The sequence below is a fragment of the Sphaerodactylus townsendi genome, linkage group LG09, assembly GCF_021028975.2.
Source record: "Sphaerodactylus townsendi isolate TG3544 linkage group LG09, MPM_Stown_v2.3, whole genome shotgun sequence".
In the NCBI taxonomy this organism is placed as follows: Eukaryota; Metazoa; Chordata; class Lepidosauria; order Squamata; family Sphaerodactylidae; genus Sphaerodactylus; species Sphaerodactylus townsendi.
This window is the reverse complement of record NC_059433.1, coordinates 18,507,321-18,531,392: the sequence shown is the minus strand read 5'-3', so window position 1 is coordinate 18,531,392 and position 24,072 is coordinate 18,507,321. Positions and strand designations below refer to the sequence as shown.

General features: G+C 43.4%; 1 protein-coding gene across 1 annotated transcript in view; it reads right to left on the bottom strand.

Annotated features, from left to right (window-relative positions):
- JARID2 (jumonji and AT-rich interaction domain containing 2) overlaps nucleotides 1-24,072 on the bottom strand; it is a 263,241-nt gene that overhangs the window by 35,324 nt on the left and 203,845 nt on the right. Inside the window, exons 5-7 of the mRNA XM_048507604.1 lie at nucleotides 22,131-22,307; nucleotides 17,575-17,804; nucleotides 5,315-6,347 (exon numbers count right to left, since the gene is read on the bottom strand). Of these exons, the coding sequence (XP_048363561.1) occupies nucleotides 5,315-6,347; nucleotides 17,575-17,804; nucleotides 22,131-22,307 (1,440 nt within the window). The remainder of the gene's footprint in view (nucleotides 1-5,314; nucleotides 6,348-17,574; nucleotides 17,805-22,130; nucleotides 22,308-24,072) is intronic.

The following is a 24,072-nucleotide window of genomic DNA, read 5'->3' as shown; positions in this document are numbered from 1 at the left end:
TGCCATAGAGCAGCATAGAAGGCATTAGATTGAATCCTGGCCAGTGTTAAAGCTCTTGCTTAATTTAGGGTTGGTGATCCACTGCTTAAATAGTGGCCATGTGTCCTTGTTCAATTGGAATAAAGCAGGGTCCAGGAGACGTTTTCCTAGCAGCTATTTATCATATCCGATACTCTTGTTCCTAATGGCCCAGTTTTCAAGCGGCTATATGCTTCTACAGTAGGGGAAAGGGGACTACTGACTCTAATGAAAGCCAAGAGTGTGATTTTTCCCTCAGCTAGTTTCAATACACAAATTTTGCATAATTAGGAAAGCATAGGGTGTAACAAACTGGAGTGATCCTGCAGCAGATGAGTGGATCACGTAGCCAATTATCTGACAGTTCTCAGCTCCAGGCCATGCGTGGCATATGATATTTACTTGAGTTCAGCATGGGTAGCAGGCTGTTTGACTGGCCCATGGAAGCGGGATAGGCATGTTTGTTTTACTGTTTATAGCTCCAGTCAAATGGAATTGCTCCATAGAGGAGCCCCAAGGCATTTAGCATTGGAGCACCTTCAATCACGGATGGGTATATATAGTGGCCCACAGTGAAAAGCGGCTGGTGCTAGGGCATATTTGTTGGCTGCGAGTGCTAATTTCTATATACTGCCCAATTGGGTTGCTAGTAAGGTTATGCCCCAAATATTTGGAACTGGTTAACTTGTTATGGGTCTATTGTGATGGTCCATGTGACTAGGGGTCTTCTAAGCGAAGACCAATATTTTAGTTTCATAGTTAATTACCGGATTCGTTCCTCTTACAATATTCAGCACAGCAATTTTAAAGAGAGGTAAGGTAGGACCAACTTTGAGTGTAGGAAGGAAGAACAATTAATAGGTCAGCATGCAATGCTTAGACGCGTGTTTGAGTGCTTGGATTTGGGAACATGCCCATTGGCCTTCTGGAGGGTTGGCACTAGATCACTTCAAAGGAATATATTGAACAAGTGGGGACCCAATGTGTACAGCCTTGTTTGACCCCTCTGGTTGTGATGATATTTTCTGTAAGCGGTCCTTTTTGTTGCAGCTCTTATTCTGCAGCTAGTGCAAGTGTGCTTAGCTGTTTTATAAAAGAGCAGTAGTCTAGGAGTCCATGTGTAGCGCCGTCAATTTTCTCCACAGTAGGGCTCTAGATAGCAGGTCAAATGCCTTTTAAATCCAGAGGCTGCAAACAGTTCACAGTTATTATGAGTTTATACTTTTGTTAGCTAAGTGTGCCTAAAACTGTTACATGATCCAGTGTTGATTTATTTTTAGTAGATCAGATTTGCTCCGGTCCTAATACTTCTACTTACTTGACCCAATCTTCCACTCTCTCTAAGAGTAGTTTTGCATATAGTTTGCCAATTACAGATAATAGGCTTATAGAAATGATAGTTTTAAAGGATTAGTAAAATCCCTTTTGTAGATTAGGACAACTATAGGCATGTATCTTTGGGATCACGGCCCGTGTTATTCATTAAGGTAAATAAGAGGAAGCCAGAGTTGTAGCCCACCACTCGGGTGAGTTTAAGTATTTCTAGTATTATTGCATCGGGACCTGGGGCCTTACAGCTTTTCAAACCACTGAATTAGTTTACTCATGAGAGTTAACCTCAGGGACCAATCCTGAGTAGCTCCTCTGAGTGACCAGAGTGGAATCAGGGTATTCAGTTAGGCTAGCCTTGAACAGATTAGAAAAATAACTGAACCATCGGTCTAGTGAAATATGGGGCAACTGGATGCACGTTTGGGCCCTTCTATTTATGATCTGCCAGAATTGCTTAATGTTATTTGTTAAAGTGGCTTGATATAGTTGTTCCCACTGCTGTTCGAATTGATTTTTTCGTTTCCATTGTACCATAATTTGAAAATCCTTTTTCAGTTGGGTTATATGTCCCGTAAGTAAAACCAGCGTTTGGTACCCCTTTGTTGTTAGCTGTAAAACATGTGAGATCAGCAACATTTGAAGTCTCTTTTCCAGAGGTAAGAGCCAAAGGGGAAAACATGTGTTGTGTTACCTGCCACAGAGCGTAAGGAAACCATTTCACGGAGTCTCTGAGCAGTATTTGTGATGGTATGAGCTAAAGGCAGCAACAGTTCACAATACTAACAAAATCATAGGTATAAATGTCCACCAAACATTTCTGTAAATGGCTGCATCCTCAAAATGAGGGCTAATAAAATAACACTTCCGCCAGGACTCAGCAACACTCACGATGCAATATACTATTTTTGAGGGACACAAAATTCCTCAGAATAGATTTTGAAAAGATATGAATAAAGAAAAGGGAAAGCAGATTTTGCTGAGTGAGGACATGATGTTAAGTTCTTGTCTGAATATTAGCTGCATCTTAATTTGGCAATGGAAGAAGAAGGTCTTGCAATTTTAATTTGATTCGAGTCAGGCTGTTTTCTAAGTTGTCAAGTTGCATTCAGTTATGCTGGGGATTTTAGAAAAGCAATAGAAGAGCTTAAATCAGCCATTCTCAACCAGGGTTCCGTGGTACCCTGGGGTGCCGTGAGCATGTCCCAGGGGTACCGCGGCAACACTACCGCCCCGCCCCCTCATTTTGGGGTGTCTCCCACCGGCGCCAGCAAAGACATGGAGCTGGCCCATGGGGCAGGGCCTGCCACAAGGTCAGCAGCCACCACCACCCCCAGTGCTTCCCTTCACCCTGGGATGGGAAGGTGGTGGGTGTGGCAAGCAGGGGCAATGGGAGGGGAAGGTGGAGGGTGGCAGCAGGGGTACCGTGAGATATGAAGAGTGAGGTCAAGGGTACCCTGACCTCGAAAAGGTTGGGAAACACTGGCTTGAATAATGTTCATTTACATTCAGTAAGAAAAGACTGAAAAATATCTGCAGTTTCTTGGGCTGTTTGTAGTATAGGGAAGTAAGAGAGAAAGAGTAACTTTTTAAAATCCCAGCACTATTTAACTGGCTGCAGGGGAAACCTGCAAGGCCTCTATTCTATTCACACTTGTATATGCAGTTCTAATGAAAAACAGGTGTCACTTTTACAAAGATTTGGGGTATGTTACACATCTGGAAAATTTGTGCTACCTAATAATTATTCCTAATTGGAAAAGAACATTTTTGTACCCTAAAGCAAGATGGAAGGTCAAAGCAAAGATCTGTGAAAAAATATCTAGAATAAAATCCTTTTACAGAAAAAGGTGGACAAAATTGACTGATGCCCCCTTTCTGCAGCAGCATGGAAACCTTGGCTGCTAGTAAAAGGGGAGGAAAATATAGAAGGAAGTGAAGAAAATATGGAAGGAGAGGGACAAATTCAAAAAGCAAATGGTGACCAGACTATTGAAAACCACTGGTTCTGGAACACTTGTCAATCTGTCAAGAAAATGACATTCAGTACCCTGTAGTCATGCCACCTGCTTTCCCCAGGTGTTGGATCCGTAAGGGATTGGGCCCCCATTTCCCCTTTTCACTATGTTGGGAATGCCTCCCTTGTTGCTGGGAAATGTACTGGGATTTGAACTTCTAATGCACAGGTGTCAAACTTGCGGCCCTCCAGATGTTATGGACTACAGTTCCCATCATCCCCTGCATGAACACTGATCATGCTGGCAGGGGATGCTGGGAATTGTAGTCCATAACATCTGGAGGGCCACGAGTTTGACACCTATGCTGTAATGGGATTGCTGATAATAATATGACAGAATAGACAAGGGGCAAAACGGAGGCTGGGCTCGGAGGCGTGCAGCTGGGCCGCATGCCGTTTTGTCATGTGATTGAAAGGCGTGATTGAAAGGACTGACAGGTGACCCCATGTCCTTATAGGCCGTATGCCTCTGATAACATGCACATTACATTTGAACCTATGGTACTCCAGATGTTCATGGACTACAGATTTGAATCAGAGTTAAAAGAACAGAATGACATTCTGAGTACAACTTCATTTCATAAAAAAATATTTTCTACATATACAAAAATTAAATCTACATATACAAATACAGTTAAATCTGCATATACAAATACAATCCATAAAATGAACGACAGTAAGGGGCCAGTTCAGATATAATCCATTCAGAAGTCCACATTAACCACAGATATATAAAAATGTGCAAGATTAGTATGTGAACACACCGCCCCAGAATGATATGTTCAGAGCATGATGAAAGAATTATAGTTAAAATTGGCTCTAGCCATCCAAACTGACTATGGCTAAAGCAAATCTATTAATTTTTTAAAGTGCATAGGACAGTTAGAAAAAGAAGACATTCTTCCAAAGAGTGCCTTTAACGCAATAATTATTTTGACAAATTGAGCGCTTTTAAAAATGCTCTTAATACACACTGCTTTGTATGGCAGAAAGCAAACTACCAATTTACTTAAATCAATCCCAAAACATGTACTAGCCCTTATGACCCCCTACTGAGAAAGAGAATGAAACCATTTTGCACCAAAATGCCCCCTAATGTTTATTACTGTAAAGACATGAAATGCTTGCAGATTACCAAAAAACTGTGATTCCAGCTATTTATGGAAATCACTTCAAAGACTGGCTGCTGTGGGTTTTCCAGGCTGTGTGGCGTCGTGGTCTGGTAGTTTTTCCTCCTAACGTTTCACCCACATCTATGGTTGGCATTTTCACAGACACTTCACAGTAACAGGCGTTTCTCAGAGAAAACCTACAACAGCCAGTTGATTCTGGCCGTGAGCTCTTTTGAAGTATTCTTCCAAAGATATTATCATCGTAGTGTTCATGTGCTGGTGCAATATTAAGGAGAAGGGATTGCCAGAAAGGAAAATAAATTTGGTTCATTTACAGTGCTAAGCAAATTACTACTAAGCAACATACTAATACTGCATAATGCAGCCTCATGATGCTGTAGTTCCGTGGTGGCGAACCTATGGTACTCCAGATGTTCATGGACTACAATTCCCATCATCCCCCTGCCAGAATGGCCAATTGGGGCTGATGGGAATTGTAGTCCATGAACATCTGGCATGCCATAGGTTCGCCACCACTGCTCTAGTTTGTATATCTGATTATTTCCATCTTTGTAGATAGGAGAGAATGACAGACTTGAAACCTGAGCATAGATGCCTTTTTTACTCTCACAAAATTACTCAGCAACCAGTAAGGAAAGATTAATATGCCTTAAGTGAATCGTATTTCAGGAAAGCAACTCTGCCTGCCCGGGGGTTACAGGTCAACAGAGCAACCAAGTGTCTTTCAGCTGTCGCAACGCAGCAACTGAACAAGCACCTGAAGGACAGCTTTCGAGATTGCCCTCAGTTGCACCCCGCAAAGGAGGAAAGCACTCACCTATGAGTGGAAGCTCATCCATCGTAATGCCCTGAGATTTGAGGTGCTTCTTGATGCAGGCCAGCCGCTGCACGTTGGGGCCCCAGCGCCTGCCCAGCTTGTGAATGTGCTGAATCTGGGTCACAAACCGCATTTCTTCGTTCAGCTTGCACTCAGGCCTCCAGTCGGGAGGAGGGATCACCCTGCACATCCCGTACTTCTCCACCTGAGCACGAACTGACTCGATGTATATCAACGGGTCATGGAACTCCTTCACGGAAGGCCGGAGGATGGGGATCTCCTCCTTCGTGGCCCACCCAGACTTGATGCTCCCCACCTTCTCGGGCTTCCCCGTTGAGTCGTGTGGCTTGTGCAAGGACTCCGTGTGAGAGGTAGAATGATTTTCACAGGAGGCATTTTCAGTTTTGTTATGTGCTTGTTTCCCTGGCGTATTCTTCCCAGCGGCGGCTCTTTTCGGCCTATTCCTTTCCAGGCTTTTCTGTGGCACTTCCTGACTTCCGGGCTTTTTCACGTGGCCGTTCAGCAAAGGTTTCTCCACAGGGGCCTTTTTGCTCTGGGCTTCCGTTACGCCGGCCGCGCCTTTCAACTTCTTGGTCGGCAACTGCGTTTTGTCTATGTGATTTGCTTCTTCCAGCCTTCTTTTTGAGTTGCGGAGCCCCTCCCTCAACTGTCTCCCTACCTCCGTAGTGCATGTCTTTTGGTTCAACTTGCCATTGACCTTGACACCGTTCACAGCGGTATTGTTGGGTTTGGCCGCTCCAAGGGATAGCACCTGTTTGCGGGTTTTTGCATTGCTACTTTCCGTTTTCCCTGAGATTGTGTGGTTGACAGGTGAACTGGATTTGTGGTGATTTAGTTTGGTTTCCTTGACCAGTTCTTTCTTGGCTTTGGTGTATGTGACAGTTCCTTTTGTCACTGTTGCAGTGTACTTCACAGTTTTGGACGGTGAAGGTCTGACTTCTCTCATCTTTTTGGCACTGGCTGTGTTTGCACTCGGAGATGACATTCGAGTGATACCGTTGACCTTTGAGACCTGGGAAATCCACGAGCATCACAAAGCAGGAGGAAGAAGATGGGGGGAAAACAGAAAAATCAATTAATAAAAATTCACTGGGGCCGAGGTGGAGCTTACATGCCATTTCTAGATCACAGATCAGCAAATATATACAGTCAAACCAATACTGAAAAAATTTGAGGCCAGCCAAGCCGAAAAAACAAGGACTGTATATATAGGGATACAAGGCAATGAGGTATAAGCCGTTAGTTTGAGTATAATTTCAATAGATACTTCATAAACCGTTCATAAAGATTATTCATAAAGGTATATTGTGATTGTATTGTCGAAGGCTTTCACGGCCGGAATCACTTGGATGCTGTGTGGTTTCCGGGCTGTATGGCCGTGTTCTAGCAGCATTCTCTCCTGACGTTTCACCTGCATCTGTGGCTGGCATCCTCTGAAGATGCCAGCCACGGGTGATGGCGTCGGCATCTTCACTAGAACAACCAACTCCAACCCACAACTATGTTAATGATTATTTAACTGGATATAAAATTCAATAAAACAAACATATAGCAGAGGCAGGTCATAAGCAGTGTCCATGAGAGACACGAAACCTGCAATAGTCATATTAGCGTTCCAGTCAGTTGAAAGAGTCCAGTATCGCAATATTCAATGAATAAAAGAAATATTAAGGCAATTGTGGTAGTAGACGGCAGCAGGCTCCAACCATTAGATGATGGCTGCTGTGCGTGATAGTTCTTCGTACTTGCTGGGCTAGCGGTGTCTACTACCGCAATTAGATCTTCATACAGGCACTAATATATTCTCATCGAACGACCTCTCGTTAATACTTATATCAGTTCAATATATCTTTATGGACAATCTTTATGAGAACGGTCTGCTCTGATCACAAGCCCTAGATCACAACCATCATGTTATGCAAAAGCAGCCTTAGTCACTTCTTTAAAAAATAAAGAAAATCAAATCTGTCGCACACACAGCCTCTTTAGCCTAGCCCCATTCTCAATGTATGATGTGCTTATTTCTGCTTTAGTCAACTGACATCCTCTGCACAATTCATCTACTCCTAATCTCTCTTTAAAAAAACACCTGGTCTGTCATTTTCTAAACTCCTTTTGGCACCAATATTGGTAGTAAAGCTGAAGAAGTAACAGGTGCAGACCCATGGCTAGCTTACCCGACGAGCTTAGTTGAATTTTCACCTGCCTGCTCCGCATAGCCATTTGGGACTTTCCACACTGCAAAAGGATTGCACACGTCTGCAGATGCATCTCGAATGGCTACTTTTCAGAAACACTGAGTGGACCTTCTCCGCTCTAAACACTAGTGGTGGCAAAAGGAAGGAATGTCTCAGAGGATCCACCTTCATCAACTAGTTCTAAGATAGAAGTTTTGCACCCTACCAAATAACTGTAGTCAATGGATTGCCTCTTCAGAAGCTAAACATGGCCCAGCTAATATTAACAAATGAAAAACTGCCTGAATCTCTTTCTACTCCTTCTACTCCTACTGCAATTTAAAATCCAACGACCATATAATAAGCACAAACAACAACAAATGCACATAATTTGCCAAAGGGACAGCCTAGATCAGAAGGATCCAGAATTTAGAGTGGTTTGAGTCAGGAGTCCACCACATGTTTCACGGAAATGGTGTGCTGTCATCCAATAATTATACTTACCCTTCAATTTTTATACATTTTAAAAATAGTTTCTATCCAGGCAGTTTTACCTTCATATAGTTGACCTGATCTAGTAAAAACGTCAGTTGCAACAAATTCACGCCAAAAGCCACAGAACAGAGGTCTTAAGCGCAATAAGTTCATTTTACCGTATATAGGTAGTATAAATTGACCATATAGAAATTCGAGGCACCTAATTTTACCACAAAAACTGGGGAAAACTTTTATTGACTCATTATAAGTGGGGTAAGAATGCAGCATCAATTGAGGAATCAGTAGGTTAAATGTTTTTGAATATTTATTTCAAGAAAAAACGGTAAAACTGGCTCCTGTAAGGAGTGGAAAAGAGGGTCAACAAGAACAATGCCTGGTATCAGCAACTAGCTTTAAAAGTACAAAAACCTTAGCTCAACCAGCAACCAAGCTAAAACACAAGGTTAAAATCCTTCGACTAGTTCCTCATCATCATCTGTAATCCCAGCGTAATCAACTTAGATTTTTAAGAGGATATTATCAAGAATGAAAAATCTACTACTAGCTTCCATTGCCTTAAGCAATGGGGATGGGGCATCCTTTGAGGTCAATAACTTTGGATCCCCTGACCCAAACTCCGCAAACCTGGCTGGTATCATGAGACTCTCCTGATGGACCAGCCAGGTTTGTGAATTTAATTCAGAGGTCAAAAAGTTATGAAAAAGTAACCCCATCACTAATAACTCCATTGAAACAATGGGGAATAGAGGGCACCTCTTTGGGGAGTCCAACTTTGGACCCCTGACTAAGGCTTTTACCAAACGGCTGGTATCATCAGGGAGGAACGCTGCAGGGGTACCCTGGGGCTAACCTCAAAACTGCGCCCCTTTGTGGCCGACAGAAGTAAAAAAACACAAAAAAAAATTTGTGAGACCCGCGCATATATATAAGTGTTCGAGAGGCTTTTCAGCATTAAAAATGTGCTGAAAAATTCGACTTATACATGAGTATATACGGTAGTTGATTTCTAACAGAATTAGTTGCAGTTGTTTTTTGCTAGATTCAAACTTTGTGTAAAGTCAAAATTAAACCTGAATGTACACCTTCTAGTCTTTCGGATCATGTTCATGCCTTTATTCTTCACCATTCCCCATCGTTCTTGTGTGAGTGGTGAAGAAGGAACCCCAGTTTTAAATTAAGCATGGTTACCTGTGATATATGACTAATGGCGCACCATTTAACCAGAGTTAATTGTCCCCTCCACAAGCCATGATTCTAAAAACTAGGATTCAAGACATTTTTAGAATCATGGGTTGCAGGTATTGGGTGTATTTATTCATTTCCTGGTTCTTATATACCGTGTTTCCCCGAATATAAGACAGTGTCTTATATTATTATTTTTATACAAATATGTATCAATGCTCCTTTCAGACTAAATAAATCTTTAACTCAGGACTGGGACCTCATTCATTCAATCATTTCAGGAGGCCATCAGCCAGTCAGTCTGATTCTGTGTGTTGAGTGGTTCCATTCTGATGCTTTTTTTTTAGGTGTGGTTGCCTCAAAAGACAGCCTATGATTCTCTTAATGAATTGGCAGTATTGGAGCAAAAGCAATGACTTGCTCTGTCCAAAACAAGCCAAGAATAACCTCTACAAGGGAAAAGTCCTTGCTGCAATCAAAGAAGCATTGGAAAACAGGGATTCCGATACTTGCAAGCGGAGCTGGAAAAGCCAGTGGCTCTGAGAGATGGCATATATTTCAATGATTGCACAACATTCATTTGCTGTTCGTATATTGTTGTAAATTTTTAAACACTGTCCTAGTTTTAGAAAACTGGCAAAGGGTTACCTGCACGTTCCAAGACCATCTGTGTCTGAGGAGCATGCATTCTCCAATGCTGGATTTATTGCTAATTGTCTGCCCGCAGGACTGACAGCACAGCACGATTACATGTTACTGTTTCTTAACAAAAATCAGTAACAGAGCTGATAATATTGACGGATGGGTGGAAGCTGCAGAGAACCTCCTCTTCCTCGCTGCCATTTGCTCACATTCCCTCTCCAACAAGGGGGTGGGGAGAAAAAATAAAAGAAGGAGAAAGCAGCGGCACCCCTCTTCCCAGCTGCTCCTGGCCTACCTTCTCTCCTGCATAGGGTCAGGAGTTTGGGAGTGGTGTCTCAGCCTCCAGTTGGCTACTGCTATTGGTTCATCTTCTCTCCCTGACTGGAGTGGTGCCTAGACCAGTGGTGGCAAACCTTTGGCACTCAATGGACTACAATTTACATCAGCCCAGCGGTAATGGACCATGCTGGCAGGACTGAGTGAATCTAGTGCCAAGTCACTCCTAGGAGCCTAGACTAGGATAGCACTACAGCTTCCTTCTTCCAGCAGCTGCTCACACTGGCTGTTGTCTGAGCTTGCACAGAAAGCCCTTCTCTGATTGGGGGGGGCTTGTAACCACTCCATTTCAGTTAGTGATTTTTCTAAAAACCAAGGGGTACTCCCTTAGGTTTGTGGCAAAATGCCGTGTGTGTGTGACATTTTCTGCATGTTTCACTCTGCAAAGAGGACAGGCACAGAATTGGATACATGACATGAACGTAGCTTAGTAGATTGTGGGTTTGGCAATGGATCACATTTTAGATAGTTTAAAAGGCTGCTTTATTCAACAAAATTCACATCCCTGGTAGCTACGCAGAAAGGCCAAGGGGACCCCACTATCCTCTTCTACTTCTTAATGGCATCTCTAGCCATGGCTGCTTCTCCGTGGGTGCTTACAAAATAGAAGCCAAGCAACTGTGGCACCTCAGTTTTTAACAATACAAAAATCAGAGCCCCAACCCCACCCTCTTCAGGTGGCCAATTGCAATATATTGGCAAGATACTATTCCAGCACTCAAGGACAGTGACTGCTAAAAGGCAACACAGAGATTAAAAAGCAGTTTGGCACAATAATATGAACCCAGTCACCCTACAGTCCACCTACTCTCCCGTAGGAGTGGGTAGCCTTTGGCCTCATATATCAGATGTTCCAGCATGGACTACAGATTGGCCATGCTGAAGCCCCTTGGGAACTGTAGTCCATAACATCTGGAGTGCCAAAGGTTCACCACCACTGACCTACTCCATGGATGGTAGAGTACCGGGCTTCATGTGAATGCGTACGTGAAGGTCCATGTGAATGAAAGGGAGTAAATATTTATTCAGTAGGAACATCTCCTGTTGATGTCTCAGGAAATCACAATCTGGAACCCATTTCTTCGACTGACCCGGCTTCCTTTTCATACCACTGACAGAAAGATAACCTTTTTTGTCTCTTAACTGTAGCTCTGGCAGAGCCACATACTCCAGATAAAGCTTCAACTTGCTGCGGTGACATTACAGGGTGTGTCAAATGTGTCTCTCCTGTGAATCCAGAGAAGCTCTCTGTCAAGGAGTTTATGACCCATAGCTATGCATATCACTCGTTTTTCTTTAGAAAAAAAGATGCTGTTCATCTAAGACAGGGGTCCCCAAACTTTTTAAACAGGGGGCCAGTTCACGCATGGCCAGAGCCTAGCCGGGGGCCGGACCAAGTGCCGCCCGCGGGGGAGGGGGGGGGGCGCCATCCATCCGCCCTCGACCCGCCCCTGGTCGAGCCCCCCACCCCTGCGGTCCCCTTCTAATCCGGCCCTGAAGCTCCGCTGCTCTCTCCCCTTTGCGTAGTGCAGTCCCCTCTGGTGGCTTGGAATGAGCAATTAGCCAGCAGCTTGAGGCTGTTTTGTAAACCTGGGGGGTGGGGCCACTTTGAAGCTCAGGCAGCCTGGAGTTTCAGCACCCGACCCCCAGGTTTCGGACAGCTCTAGCGCAGTGACTATTTCTCGTCAGAGGCGAGGAGGGACCATACCAATGCGGCAGGAGAAAGACAGCTCTGCCTCTCTCCCCCCCTTGCCGCATTGAGTACGGTCCCCTCTTGGTCGCTATCGGCATAGTCGCCCGCTGAGGCTGTTTGTAACCTGGGGGGTCGGGTGCTGCGTCAGGGCCTGGAGTTTGGCATTCTCGACTCTAGGGAAGTTTACAGCGAAAGCTCAGCGGAGTGATTGCCGGGAGGGGATCTCATACCAATGCTGTAAGGGGAGAAGGAGAAAGGCAGCTCTGCCGCCTTTCTCTCTCCCCCCTTGCTGCATTGGTACGGTCCCCTCCGGCCGCTTGGAATGAGCAGCAAGTCGCCTGCACTTAATGCTGTTTGTAAACCTGGGGAAAAGGAGATAGAGAAGGGGGAGATCCGCTTCTGCCCAGCGGGCCGGATAAATGTATTCCGGGGGCCTGATTTGGCCCCCGGGCCATAGTTTGGGGACCCCTGATCTAAGAGAAGTAAATCCAAACAGCCACTTTCAAGTTTAGCCTCTGGGAAATGATATTTTGGATCCTGGTAAATGCTTTTATTTTTCCCAGTGTAGCTTTCTGTAAAGTTCCATTCCCCCTTGCTGCTACCTTAATGTCAGCTATCACATAACCCACAGATATGTAGATTTATTCAGGCAAGACGGTGAAGGCAATTAGATTGCACATGTTACCAAGAAAAGGAGCAACTAGACAGCCACTCTGCATGCTGAGAACAAACAAACACAATTAACTGGGATCCAGATTTGATACAACAAAATACAACATACAAAATACACAAAAGTACTGCAAAATGTTACATTTACCAAAAAAAACATGCTTCACAACTGGTAAGAAACTGCACATTACAACGTCAGCACCTAAAATATCCCTCAGGGGTAACGGCAATGGAAGCATGCAGTCAAATCACGCTACAAGCAGTTGTTCAATTCACATACTTGCGAGTGATGAGAAGTATTAATGAACAAGCACACAGTATGATACAGTGCAACTCAGCAAGAGGGAGGGGAGGTATGGCAAACAAAAATATTGTGTTAATACTGCTTTTTATTATCTTGTTTGGTGCCCAGTTTTGCATTTCCACTTCATCTTCACTTCCGTTAGATATTTACTTCTTTCATGCTAGATACTCTGCAGCTAGGTTTTTTAAGCAGTAATTTCTGCTACTGTCCAAAAAAAGGGTGACCTGATTTTCAGTGCAATCCTATGCAGAGTTATTCCAGTCTAAGCCCTTAATTTCATTGGGTTTACACTGGCGTAACTCTGCATAGGATTGCTTTGTTTGTCTAGTAATAACAGATGGCCGTATTAAGGAAACACAGTACATGTGGGACGCATGATAATAATGCATGGAGAGTCTGTGCCGGATATCGCAACATAGCAATCAAAGCCAGAACTGAAGACACAACCAAACACCTAAAAAATATACCTTTATTTCTATGTGTACCAAACATATAATCGCTAAATTTTTCTCGTTATATCAAGCAGCTTTCATCTTGAGTGATATTATTTTAAAACTATTAGCTTTTGCCTTTCACTGAGCTCTAGCTTCTATAAAGACAAATCTCTTCATTTAAAAAAAAAATCAAGATTCCCTTGATATCTTTACACATAAATGGATTTTGCAATGTAGCCACAAAAACAAACTCATACAAACGTTTAGCCGTTTATTTAGAGTCAAGTGTTGGGAAGAACACAGGGGGGCTACCGTTCCTGCCCCAGAGGATTCTAAGAATAGACACAGGATCTAAAAGAAAAGGTTACTGAAGAAGGGATGGTAGACTAGACAAGGTGAAGTTAGGAGGGCACCAAAGAGGTTCTAGGGCACAGGAGTCAAACTCGTGGCCCTCCAGATGTTATGGAGGGCTGCGAGTTTGACACCTATGTTATAGGGGAAGAGAAGAGAGTGGAAGGAAGACAGACTCGCCAGAATAGCTTTTCAACAGCAGAGTAAACAGGGATAAAAGAGAAAAGTAGATGTTGAGGTGAAAGAGGAATCTAAACTTAAGTCCAGAAGGTGGTCCCTAGTCCAGCAACATTTTAAGAGCGGTGAATCCATTTCACCAGATTACCTTCTAGAATTGCCATAATGGGAGCCTAGTTACAGACAGGTTCCTTTTTTAAAAAAATCTTGCCATGGTCTTAATTTGGCCGGTGGCTGAAATGTATGCAATATGGCAGCAACAGCCTCAGAAAAAAAATCTTCCGCCACTCTAGGCAACAGTCGTAGCCTCAGAAGAGGGCACGGGAGAGGGTAAGATTATATAACAGAAGTTCTGTTAATGCTTTTGGATGTCTGGGAAACAAACAAACCTCTTCTCAACAATAACCACACACACACACACATATTTTAATCTTCCAGCAGTTCTAAAATAGAATAAAAACTGCCAAGACAGAAACCGCAAAATTAAAACCTCAACTGAACATAATTAGGTACTAAAAATACCTCGATAATAACTTCCATCTAGATCCTCCTGAGCCAGCTACACTGGGTACACATTACTTCCCAAATCTAACCTGCAGCACTATGAATGATAAATGGGGGTGCCAATTCCCAGGTGAAACCTGAGCTCTCCCAGAATCAAAACTGATTTCAAGGTAAGTTCCTTTTGAGAAAATGGCAGCTTCAGAGGGTGGACATTATGGAACCACACGCTTCTGAGCATCCTCTATTCTCCAAACACCATCCTTAAACCTCTGGGAATTTCCCAACACAACCTTGACGACACACCATTTCTGTCTTCTAAAACAGTGCCAATCAATATTTGGGGCAGGGTTGTATGTCCCGACATTTCCATTTCTGATTCCAAATGGAACATTCCCCAACCAGAGACAACTTTGCCAGAACTGCTTCCCTTGTAACATTTTTTAGATATTTAATTACCTCTTCCCACTCCAACCTTCAATGTTGTATGTTGTACCGTGTTTCCCCAAATATAAGACAGTGTCTTATATTAATTTTTGCTCCCAAAGATGCGCTATGTCTTATTTTCAGGGGATGTCTTATATTTCTGTATTCTGTTCGTCAGGCATGCTTCCAAACAAAAACTTTGCTACGTCTTACTTTTGGGGGATGCCTTATATTTCGCACCTCACCAAAACCTCTACTACGTCTTATTTTCCGGGGATGTCTTATATTCAGGGAAACAGGGTACAAATCCCATAAACAGTATACCCCAGGTCAGATATAAAAATATGCACAGGACAAAATAAACCATATCAAAGTACATGTTATACTTCTTTTTCAAGCCAGAAAATACAATACAAAAAAAAGAAGACTGTGTCATCATGCTAAATAGATTTTGGATTTCACATTGTGAAAAAGCTATCTCTTTTGCTTATACTTACTTTGTAAGACCCTGAAGGGTATTTAGTATTAAACAAAGCAAAAGTAATCATGGTAGGCAGTTTCTTACCTTTCTACTGTGGATATGTCTCCCCCCATTAACCAAAACACACAACCTTTGTGAACCAGCTTAATAAAATGGTTGCGCAGGATCTCCATAGGGAGTTTAGTCAGTTCCATCCCGAGGCAGTGCTTACACTGAGCGCATAAGAAAGAAGTTATTTTAATTTAAAAAGAAGTCACAGTGATAGATCATTAATCTTCATCACTCATTACACTTCACAAACTAACCCGCAAAAACACTTCCAAACGATTAGTCACTTCTCTTCCTTGTTTCTTCCCCCCCTTTCCATGACAAGCTGAGGTAGACACATTTTACCTTCACATACGTCTCTCACTCAATACTAACAACGAACTGTTCTCCCAAACTGAGACAATTTGGCTGACTTCGACTAGGGCCAGGGCCTTTCAGCTCTGGCCTCGGCCTGGGGGAATGTTCCGTCGAGTGAGATCCGGGCCCTAGGGGATCTATTACAATTCTGCAGGGCTTGTAATACAGAGCACCTCCCCCAGGTCTGTGGCTGGGGTCACAGTCCTATAATAAATTTAGGTGGCTGTTATTTCCAATTACCAATTTGGAAAATTAAATAAAGTATCCCTTTAATTCAGAAACACTAATCTAACAGTGGAGTCCTAAGCAGAATGACATTATTGGCTTCAATAGATTCAGGTGCCTAATATTTGGAAAAGATATTTATAGGTTGGGGTGCTGTGTGGTTTCCGGGCTGTATGGCCGTGTTCTAGCAGCATTCTCTCAGGCTACTCTATTCAGAGGGCCTCATCTTTTGACCTCACAGTATATATACTCCACTTGCTTTCCATTCTTACTATCAGATCCTCTGAAGATGCCAGCCACAGATGCAGACGAAACGTCAGGAGAGAATGCTGCTAGAACACGGCCATACACCCCAGAAACCACACAGCACCCCAGAAAAGATAATTATTGGCCAATGATAGATTGGGACTCCTGACCCAAACACCAAATATGGATGGGGAAGTTACCTCAAGGAGTGCCAACTGGGCAAACAGCCAAAACCATTCAGGTCTTTACAAGTCTTTTCCAGCTGAACAAACATCTGCCCAAACCAAGTCTGGCTTTAGGCTCCATTCATTCATGGAGGTATCAGAAAATTCTTGCAACTTATCTAAAGAAGCAAATTAGTTGATGTTAGATCAGAACACAGAGCGGGGCAGAATTTGTACAGATGTGGACCTTGACATTCTGGGGTGCTTGCTAGCGGTCTGGAATTTTACACAGAAGTCAGAACCTTCTCAGAAAGTTTAACAAACTGAGGCGAAGCCATGGTGGAAAAGACATGTTGATTCATTTGAATCACCTGTGAGCGTTACATATTAAGTAGGGAACGCAGGAGATTCTCCACGGTAAGTTCATTGTGGTGAAACTTGCCCTCCAATACAACTTGAGTGTATTTTTTAAAAAATTCCCATGGAGAGCCACAATATGATGGGAATTCCTAAAAGTCAGCTTAAGCGAAAAGGTTGTATGAAACTGTCCTCACTCCCAATCATTTAGATTTCCTAAAGCAGTGGTGGCGAACCTATGGCACGGGTGCCAGAGGTGGCACTCAGAGCCCTCTCTGTGGGCACGCGTGCACAGAGTTCGTCATGTGATAATAGTGTAATTATTTCAGGGAGGTTATTAGCATTAAACCTAAGACCTAGTTTTGGGGAAGCAGTGTAGGTAACCCTGTTAAGCGCTGTTAAACCCTACTGATTTTCATGGGAAGAACGAAAGCATGATCCTTTACCTGGGAGTAAGCTCGGTTGCTGGCAATGGGTTTTGCTTCTGAGTAAACCCTCCTAGGGTCGTGATTCACCCGTTCAAAGTGTTGCACAGTTGCTTCAAAGCAAAGCCACCGACTACCACCAAGCTTACTCCTGAGTAATGCATGCCTCGGTGCCAACCGTTTTTTTCTAAACTAAAACCTCAGTAGTCAGGTTAAATTGCCGTGATGGCACTTTGCGATAAATAAGTGGGTTTTGGGTTGCAATTTGGGCACTCCGGCTTGAAAAGGTTCGCCATCACTGTCCTAAAGTATATTATGTAGAACTTATAGAGGTATAGAACAAAGCACCAGAGATTCCATCAGTATGCGTCTAGCTTCCTTCTGCCATTCGCCTACATGCTGAAAGTCAACCCTATTTGTTTTATTTATTGAAGACATTTTTCCTTCATACCAAACATTACAGGCCTATCAGTCAACACTTCGAACAGACAAAAGCAGCACAAAAGCTCTTAACATAAACATACACAAAGGCGCCCCACACGTTACCTGTTTCCTTAAGTCCTGAGCCGATCGATGATGGGTGTGGTGGTGGTTAGAAGTGAGCCCCTTTGTAGAGAAGCTCATGTTTGTTGTAGAATGATGGTTAGCAGCAGTCTGGTCTTTTCGGCTCTCAGATCTGTGTTCGCTGTGTCTCTCCTTCGCTGGCGTTGTCTCTTTGATTCTGTGCTTATGCACAGGCTCTCGCTCTCTCGTTGACTTGTTAGATCCGTTGAAGACTGTGGACAGCGAACATAGATTCGGGAGAAAAACGATGGGTGAGAAGAAGAGAAGAACAAGACAGAAATTAATTCTTGTTCAGTCTTTTCTTTAAAAAGGCAACAGGTAAAATATTTCACATCTAACATCATAAAGAAATTTTAAAAAATAGCTATGTCAAAAAAATAGCTATGTCAAAATAGAAGACAAAGTTATTGTAAAATTAGCTGGAGCCTACTTATCACACCAGTCCTATACAAGACAAACAGGATCACCAATAACATTGCTTACAGTATTAATAGTTACTGTGCTTTATCTACATGATCTCTGCATCATTTCAGCATTTGAAAGTTACATTTCACAGACATAGCGGCAAGTGCCTTAACAGACCAGGTGATCAGGAGCAACAGCCGCAGAAGGCCATTGCTTTCACATCCTGCATGTGAGCTCCCAAAGGCACCTGGTGGGCCACTGCAAGTAGCAGAGAGCTGGACTAGATGGACTCTGGTCTGATCCAGCAGGCTTGTTCTTATGTTCTTAGTTGCAGCGATACAGATACATGAGGCACAAGACATTGCAATCCTCCAAACACTTTCCTGGGACTCAGCCCCTTTGAATAGACCTGAACAGGAATGTGAGTAGACCTGATTTGGATTGCTCTCACCATAGGGACTTAACAAGAGCAAAGATTTTGGAGAGGAACTGGAGATTGTTAAAGTAAACTTCCTATCCTCAGCAACCAGACAAGGGACTCAGACACCCTTTCCCCCACTGGATAATCCTAGGCCAGGGGTCTGCAACCTGCGGCTCTCCAGATGTTCATGGATGACAAATCCCAGGCAGGGGCTGATGTGAATTGTAGTCCATGAACATCTGGAGAGCCGCAGGTTGCAGACCCCTGTCCCAGGCAAAGAAAATACAGTTAAGTCAGAACACAATACCACACATAGGCAAGTGTCAATGATATGACAAACAGCTTCAAACACACCCACACAAGACATTTCTGGTTCATTTGGTTTGCTCTGTGGTTTCTTTGCTCTTAACACACTGACACAAACGATAAGAATTCCAGCACTAGCTTAGGGTCGCATCAACTAACGAGCTAGTCAACGGTTATGAGGGACTGTCACGGAGTGGTTATTTAAAAAGCAAATCAACTTTGCCATTTTCCCACAAGGTAACCGTAGCATTATCGTAGAAAACAGCCTGACCGCCAACATTTATCACACCCTGCATTCGAGTCCTAGCCAGACCGAACTGTGCCACTGGTTTAATGTGCATCCAAAAACTATACTCTCTGTTGAATGATAAGTCAGTAGCAATTCAGCAGCTAACTTGTTTGCTCCCCTCAGAAAAGTGAATATACATCTGTCTTCAAACTCATCAAAGATCTACTCCATTTTCCCCTTCCAACTGAGTAGTTTGAGGACAGATATATATTTGACGCCATTGCTGAAGGTGCTGAAGTTTTCTTTGTAATCAGCTATGTCAACAGCAGTGTGTTTGGCCGTGTGTTGCCTAGAGTGACAGCATGTCCAGCGCTTGAGATTATTCTCTCTTGTTTTCAGCAAATACAACCATGATAATGCTTCACACTTTACTGATGGATTGATGGATTCTTTCACTGCTGTTGATTTCCTTCAGTGTAATTGACTAAAACTGGCTCTTGTTTAGGTAAGTCATCGTATTAACCCTGACTTTTGCCAACATGATTTGGAAACTTCCAGTGTGCATTCAAAGATGCTCCCAGAAATGCTTTCAAACACCTGGGCCCCTTCCGCACACGCAAAATAATGCATTTTCAAACCACTTTTACAACTGTTTGCAAGTGCATTTTGCCATTCCGCACAGCTTCAAAGAGCACTGAAAGCAGTTTGAAAGTGCATTATTCTGCATGTGCGGAATGAGCCATAGACTTCAGAGTTTATGTTGGCTATCCAGAGATTCAGCTCGACAGGAAGGAAAACCTCTGGCCCTCCTTCTTTAAAAGGCTGAGAAAGTGAAATCTGAATCTGGAATCTGAGAAAGTGGAATTCCACTGGAAATTTTGAGGTTGGGAGCTAGAGATGAACAGGTCAGTGTTGTTGTTCCTATCTAAAGCCCTACCTGTTCAGGTGCCTCAGGGCGACAATGGCCGGAGGAATGCAGACCATGAAGCTGTGTGACTGCGTTTCTGTCTTGATCGAATGGGTCAGCATTTCCTTGTATGTCTGTCCCTTTAATTTTTACTGGGTGATCACTGTAATGGATTTTATGTATATTTCTTGGTGTAAAGATTAAAGAACCTACAACAAATGCAAGCTACAGAAAAAAACTGTCCACCTCACTCCAATAATCTCATAACCAGGGAAGGTATATTTCCTGCAACATGTCTTATATCTTGTAAGGAGGAAAAGGGACCTTGGCAAAAAGGATGGGTGATAGAAATATTTATTGCCAATAGATCCTCCAAAAAAACCTCCCAAAACCTCCTTCGAACAATGGAACTTAAATTTTGGGGTATGTGATAGGAGCAGGCTACTTGGAGGAGGGACAGGAGGGGAGGATCGGAGCACAGGGAGCAGAGATTTTGATGAAGGAATCCTCTTTCTCTCTTAGTTGTCGTTGTGTGCAAGAGGGTGTAGTGGCATGAATGTGCTCTATGAGAAATTTTGTTGTGTTGAATTTTATGTATATAAAATTATGTATATGTGTTGAAGTTTGCTCCCCCCGCCCCCGTTGTTTACTAGCCTGGGTTTGATTTCCCCCCTCTCCCTCTCCTGTTACAGAAAGGAAGTTTAAGGGGGAAGGGGAAAAAATCAAGTGTGAAAAAGAAAAAAAAGGGGAAAACCGGTTTCATAACCTCAGCTGGTGTAAAGAGTGGAGGACCAAGGGCAAGCAAACTCGCACTTCAGGTCTTTCCTTCTCCAGGCAAAAGAAACACTCCCCTCTGCTGGGAAAACCTGGCCAAGCATACCTGACACAGCCAAGCAAGAGAAGGCCTGAAAGGAAAGAGAGTTTATGGCCAGGTCCTAGGAAAAGAACCCAGAACTGATTTACTGTGAAGGTGCTGCCAATGTCAATAGAATATGTATGACTCTGCAGAGGTGGGGGCTGGGTGCGTGTGTTATGGTAGCCCAGGTATTTTTTCATTCTGGCTGCTCAAGCTTAGGGCTCCAAGCTACTCAGTGCCGAATACATTTTTCAAGCCCTGGCGACAAAGTGCTGATCAATTTATTTGGATATGACACAAAGGCCGTGTGAAGAAAATATGTTGTGACTAAGGCAGCTCCGCTGATTTGCAGGAAAGTAATTGATGTGATACCACAGGAACAAAAATGTTGCATTAGTGACAGTGCTAACATATTAACCTAGCAACTAGGGAAACAGGGTCTCCGATCGGAAATGAAAATAATGCTTTTTTCAATATGTACGTCTCGCTGATGCTGGTTCGGAAAGGAGGAGAGACATAGAGGAATGCTAAAAAAAATGTGCCTAGACAGCTAGAATATAATGATTATGGAATAGCATGATTTTTATTGCAATAATAACTGTGGAATATGATTATTGAACCACTTAATTAACATGATGCTTTCAAAGGAACGAACAATAGTTCTGTCCTTCTGAGAGCCAAGCTGGTGTAGTGACTGGACAAAGACTAGGACTTTGTGTTGAAACTCAGTTCAACCAAGGAAGGTCCATTCATTTCAGCGAATTTAGAAAAATAATTCTGTTCAGAATTGCCCTGCCGGTTGGTCTGTCATGATTTCAGCTTTTGCCTAGTAATTTGGCACTGGGGGGAATTTAAAAAGCCAGCCTCTTGCATTTTAAAAATGTGAAACTGTGTGATTCAATTTTGCTTATGAAGAGTTACAATACAAACAGGGATAAAAAGTGAAGTAATTATTTTCTTCTCTAGTCTAGACTGATTATTTTTATGGTATATTGTGTCTATTGCTACCTTTTTTAATGACAGGCCATTTTAAATGCAGGGTTGTCATAAATTAACAGGTTGTTTTCCTTTGGGGCAAATACAACAGATAACCATGAAGGATGCTGCCATTTCATGTTCATACTTCGAAAAGTAGTGAATTATCTCAAGATAACAGAAGGGCAAATAACTCAGTTACATACTTTGATATCTTCAAAAATCAATATACCAACATCCTCTACTCCAGGGGTCTGCAACCTGCATCTCTCCAGATGTTCATGGACTACAATTCCCATCAGCCCCTGCCAGCATGGCCAATTGACAGGGGCTGATGGGATTTGTAGTCCATTTAACATCTGGAGAGCCGCAGGTTGCAGACCCCTGCTCTACTCCAACTTCAGTAAAGGCAAATAAGTTTTTATGTCCAATAACCTACCATGCCCATTTGGAACTTGCTTCTGCGTTTTCCCTTTCCTGGGGGTCGACTGGCACGAAGATGAAGCATTGTTTGAAGCTACCTTAGCATCCTCTGTTTCCTCATCTTCTTCTTCCTCATCCTCCTCATCCTGAGAGCTTCCAAAATATACCATGTTGCTGGGTAGGGCTGGAGAACCTGGTAATAAATCAGGTGATCAAATACCATTCAATTACATACAAAATATTAAACCTCTGAGTGACGCAGGAAAATCAGTTAGAACAGTTTTGTTCAGGATTGCTATGCTCTGAACGGCATTTAATACAGCTTAAACTGCATTCTATACATTTAATAGCAACATCGCCTACAAAAAAAAATCAGCAAGCACAGTCTCTAAGGCCCCTTCCGCACGGGCCAATAAACCCAGGCTGGGGATGGGTTTTTTTTTTTGGGGGGGGGGGTGGATCTTCACACAGCTCCCACCCCTAAAACGAGGTTGCCCTGCATTTCCTCCCACTGAAATGGGTTATTCAAGAATCACGCTATCCACGATTCTCTCCTTTTAATGCAGACTGCAGCCCCGGGAAGAACTTGCTTCCCGGTTTTTAAAGGTTCTTCCTGCGCAGCTGTGCAGCATGGGAGGTGAGGTTTTTTTTAAAAAGACACACCTCTGTGCAAAGGCGCAACAGCAGCCTGCACTTCTTCCGCAGGCTCTGTTCGCTGCCTGCACGGAGGCATGCGAACAGGACAGCAGGTTACTTTATCCCGCCTGCAACCCACTCTCCTGGTGCTGTGCAGAAGGGGCCTGAGTGATACAACTATCAATACCCAGGTTACTTTCTGTGCGACAAACACCTGTTAAAGAGATGAGGGACATGAGGGGGTGGGAAGGCTGCAAAGATGTTTTCCATGGAACATGGGTTTGTTCTCATGAAACGTGTGCAACTGCCCCTATTCATAGTGTATGCCAGCCTTTTCACACTTGAGATCCAACTTGAATCAAACCTCACTACCTGTTGCTGCTAACAGCGTCTCTCCAAACAGAGGGATAAAGCATAGCAACTTTGCTTCATACTACTAGCAAGTCTTCCAAAAACAGCATAAAGGAATAAGGACTTGCAACCCACCTAACAATCCTGTCATTACACTGCATACCTACAACTGCTCACAACAGCTAAGACAGTGATGGCGAACCTTTTTGAGACCGAGTACCCAAATTGCAACCCAAAACCCACTTATTTATCGCAAAGTGCCAACACGGCAATTTAACCTGAATACTGAGGTTTTAGTTTAGAAAAAACGGTTGGCTCCGATACGTGCGTTACTCAGGAGTAAGCTTGGTGGTAGTCGGTGGCTTTGCTTTGAAGCAACCATGCATCTCTTCCAACGGGTGAATCACGACCCTAGGAGGGTTTACTTAGAAGCAAGCCCCATTGCCAGCAACTGAGCTTACTCCGAGGTAAAGGATTGCGCTTTTGTTCTTTGCATGAAAATCAGTGGGGTTTAACAGCACTTAACAGGGTTACCTACACTGCTTTCCCAAAACTCGGATTTAGGTTTAATGCTAATAATCGAGCCCAGTGGCCCAGGCCAGCCTAGATATGGAGGGGGGGGGGCACTCTGTTTGCGTGTGCCCACAGAGAGGGCTCTGAGTGCCACCTCTGGCACCCGTGCCATAGGTTTGCCACCACTGAGCTAAGAGGAAAGATCTTGCTTTCTTTGCCTATGCAGGTGGTGTGAGAGAGGTGTGGGGAGGAAAGCAAATGTTTGCATGTAGTGGTCCACAGGCTTTGGGACATGTTTCCCAATGATAGTCATACAATTTTACGAAATTAACATAAAATCCCTAAGTTATTCTCCTTGAATGTGTTTAGATATGAGAAACCTCACCCTTGGTTTGGTGAATGACAAAGAATGATATTTTACCTTCTAAAAGGGATGGTTTGCTAACCTCATGAGTTCT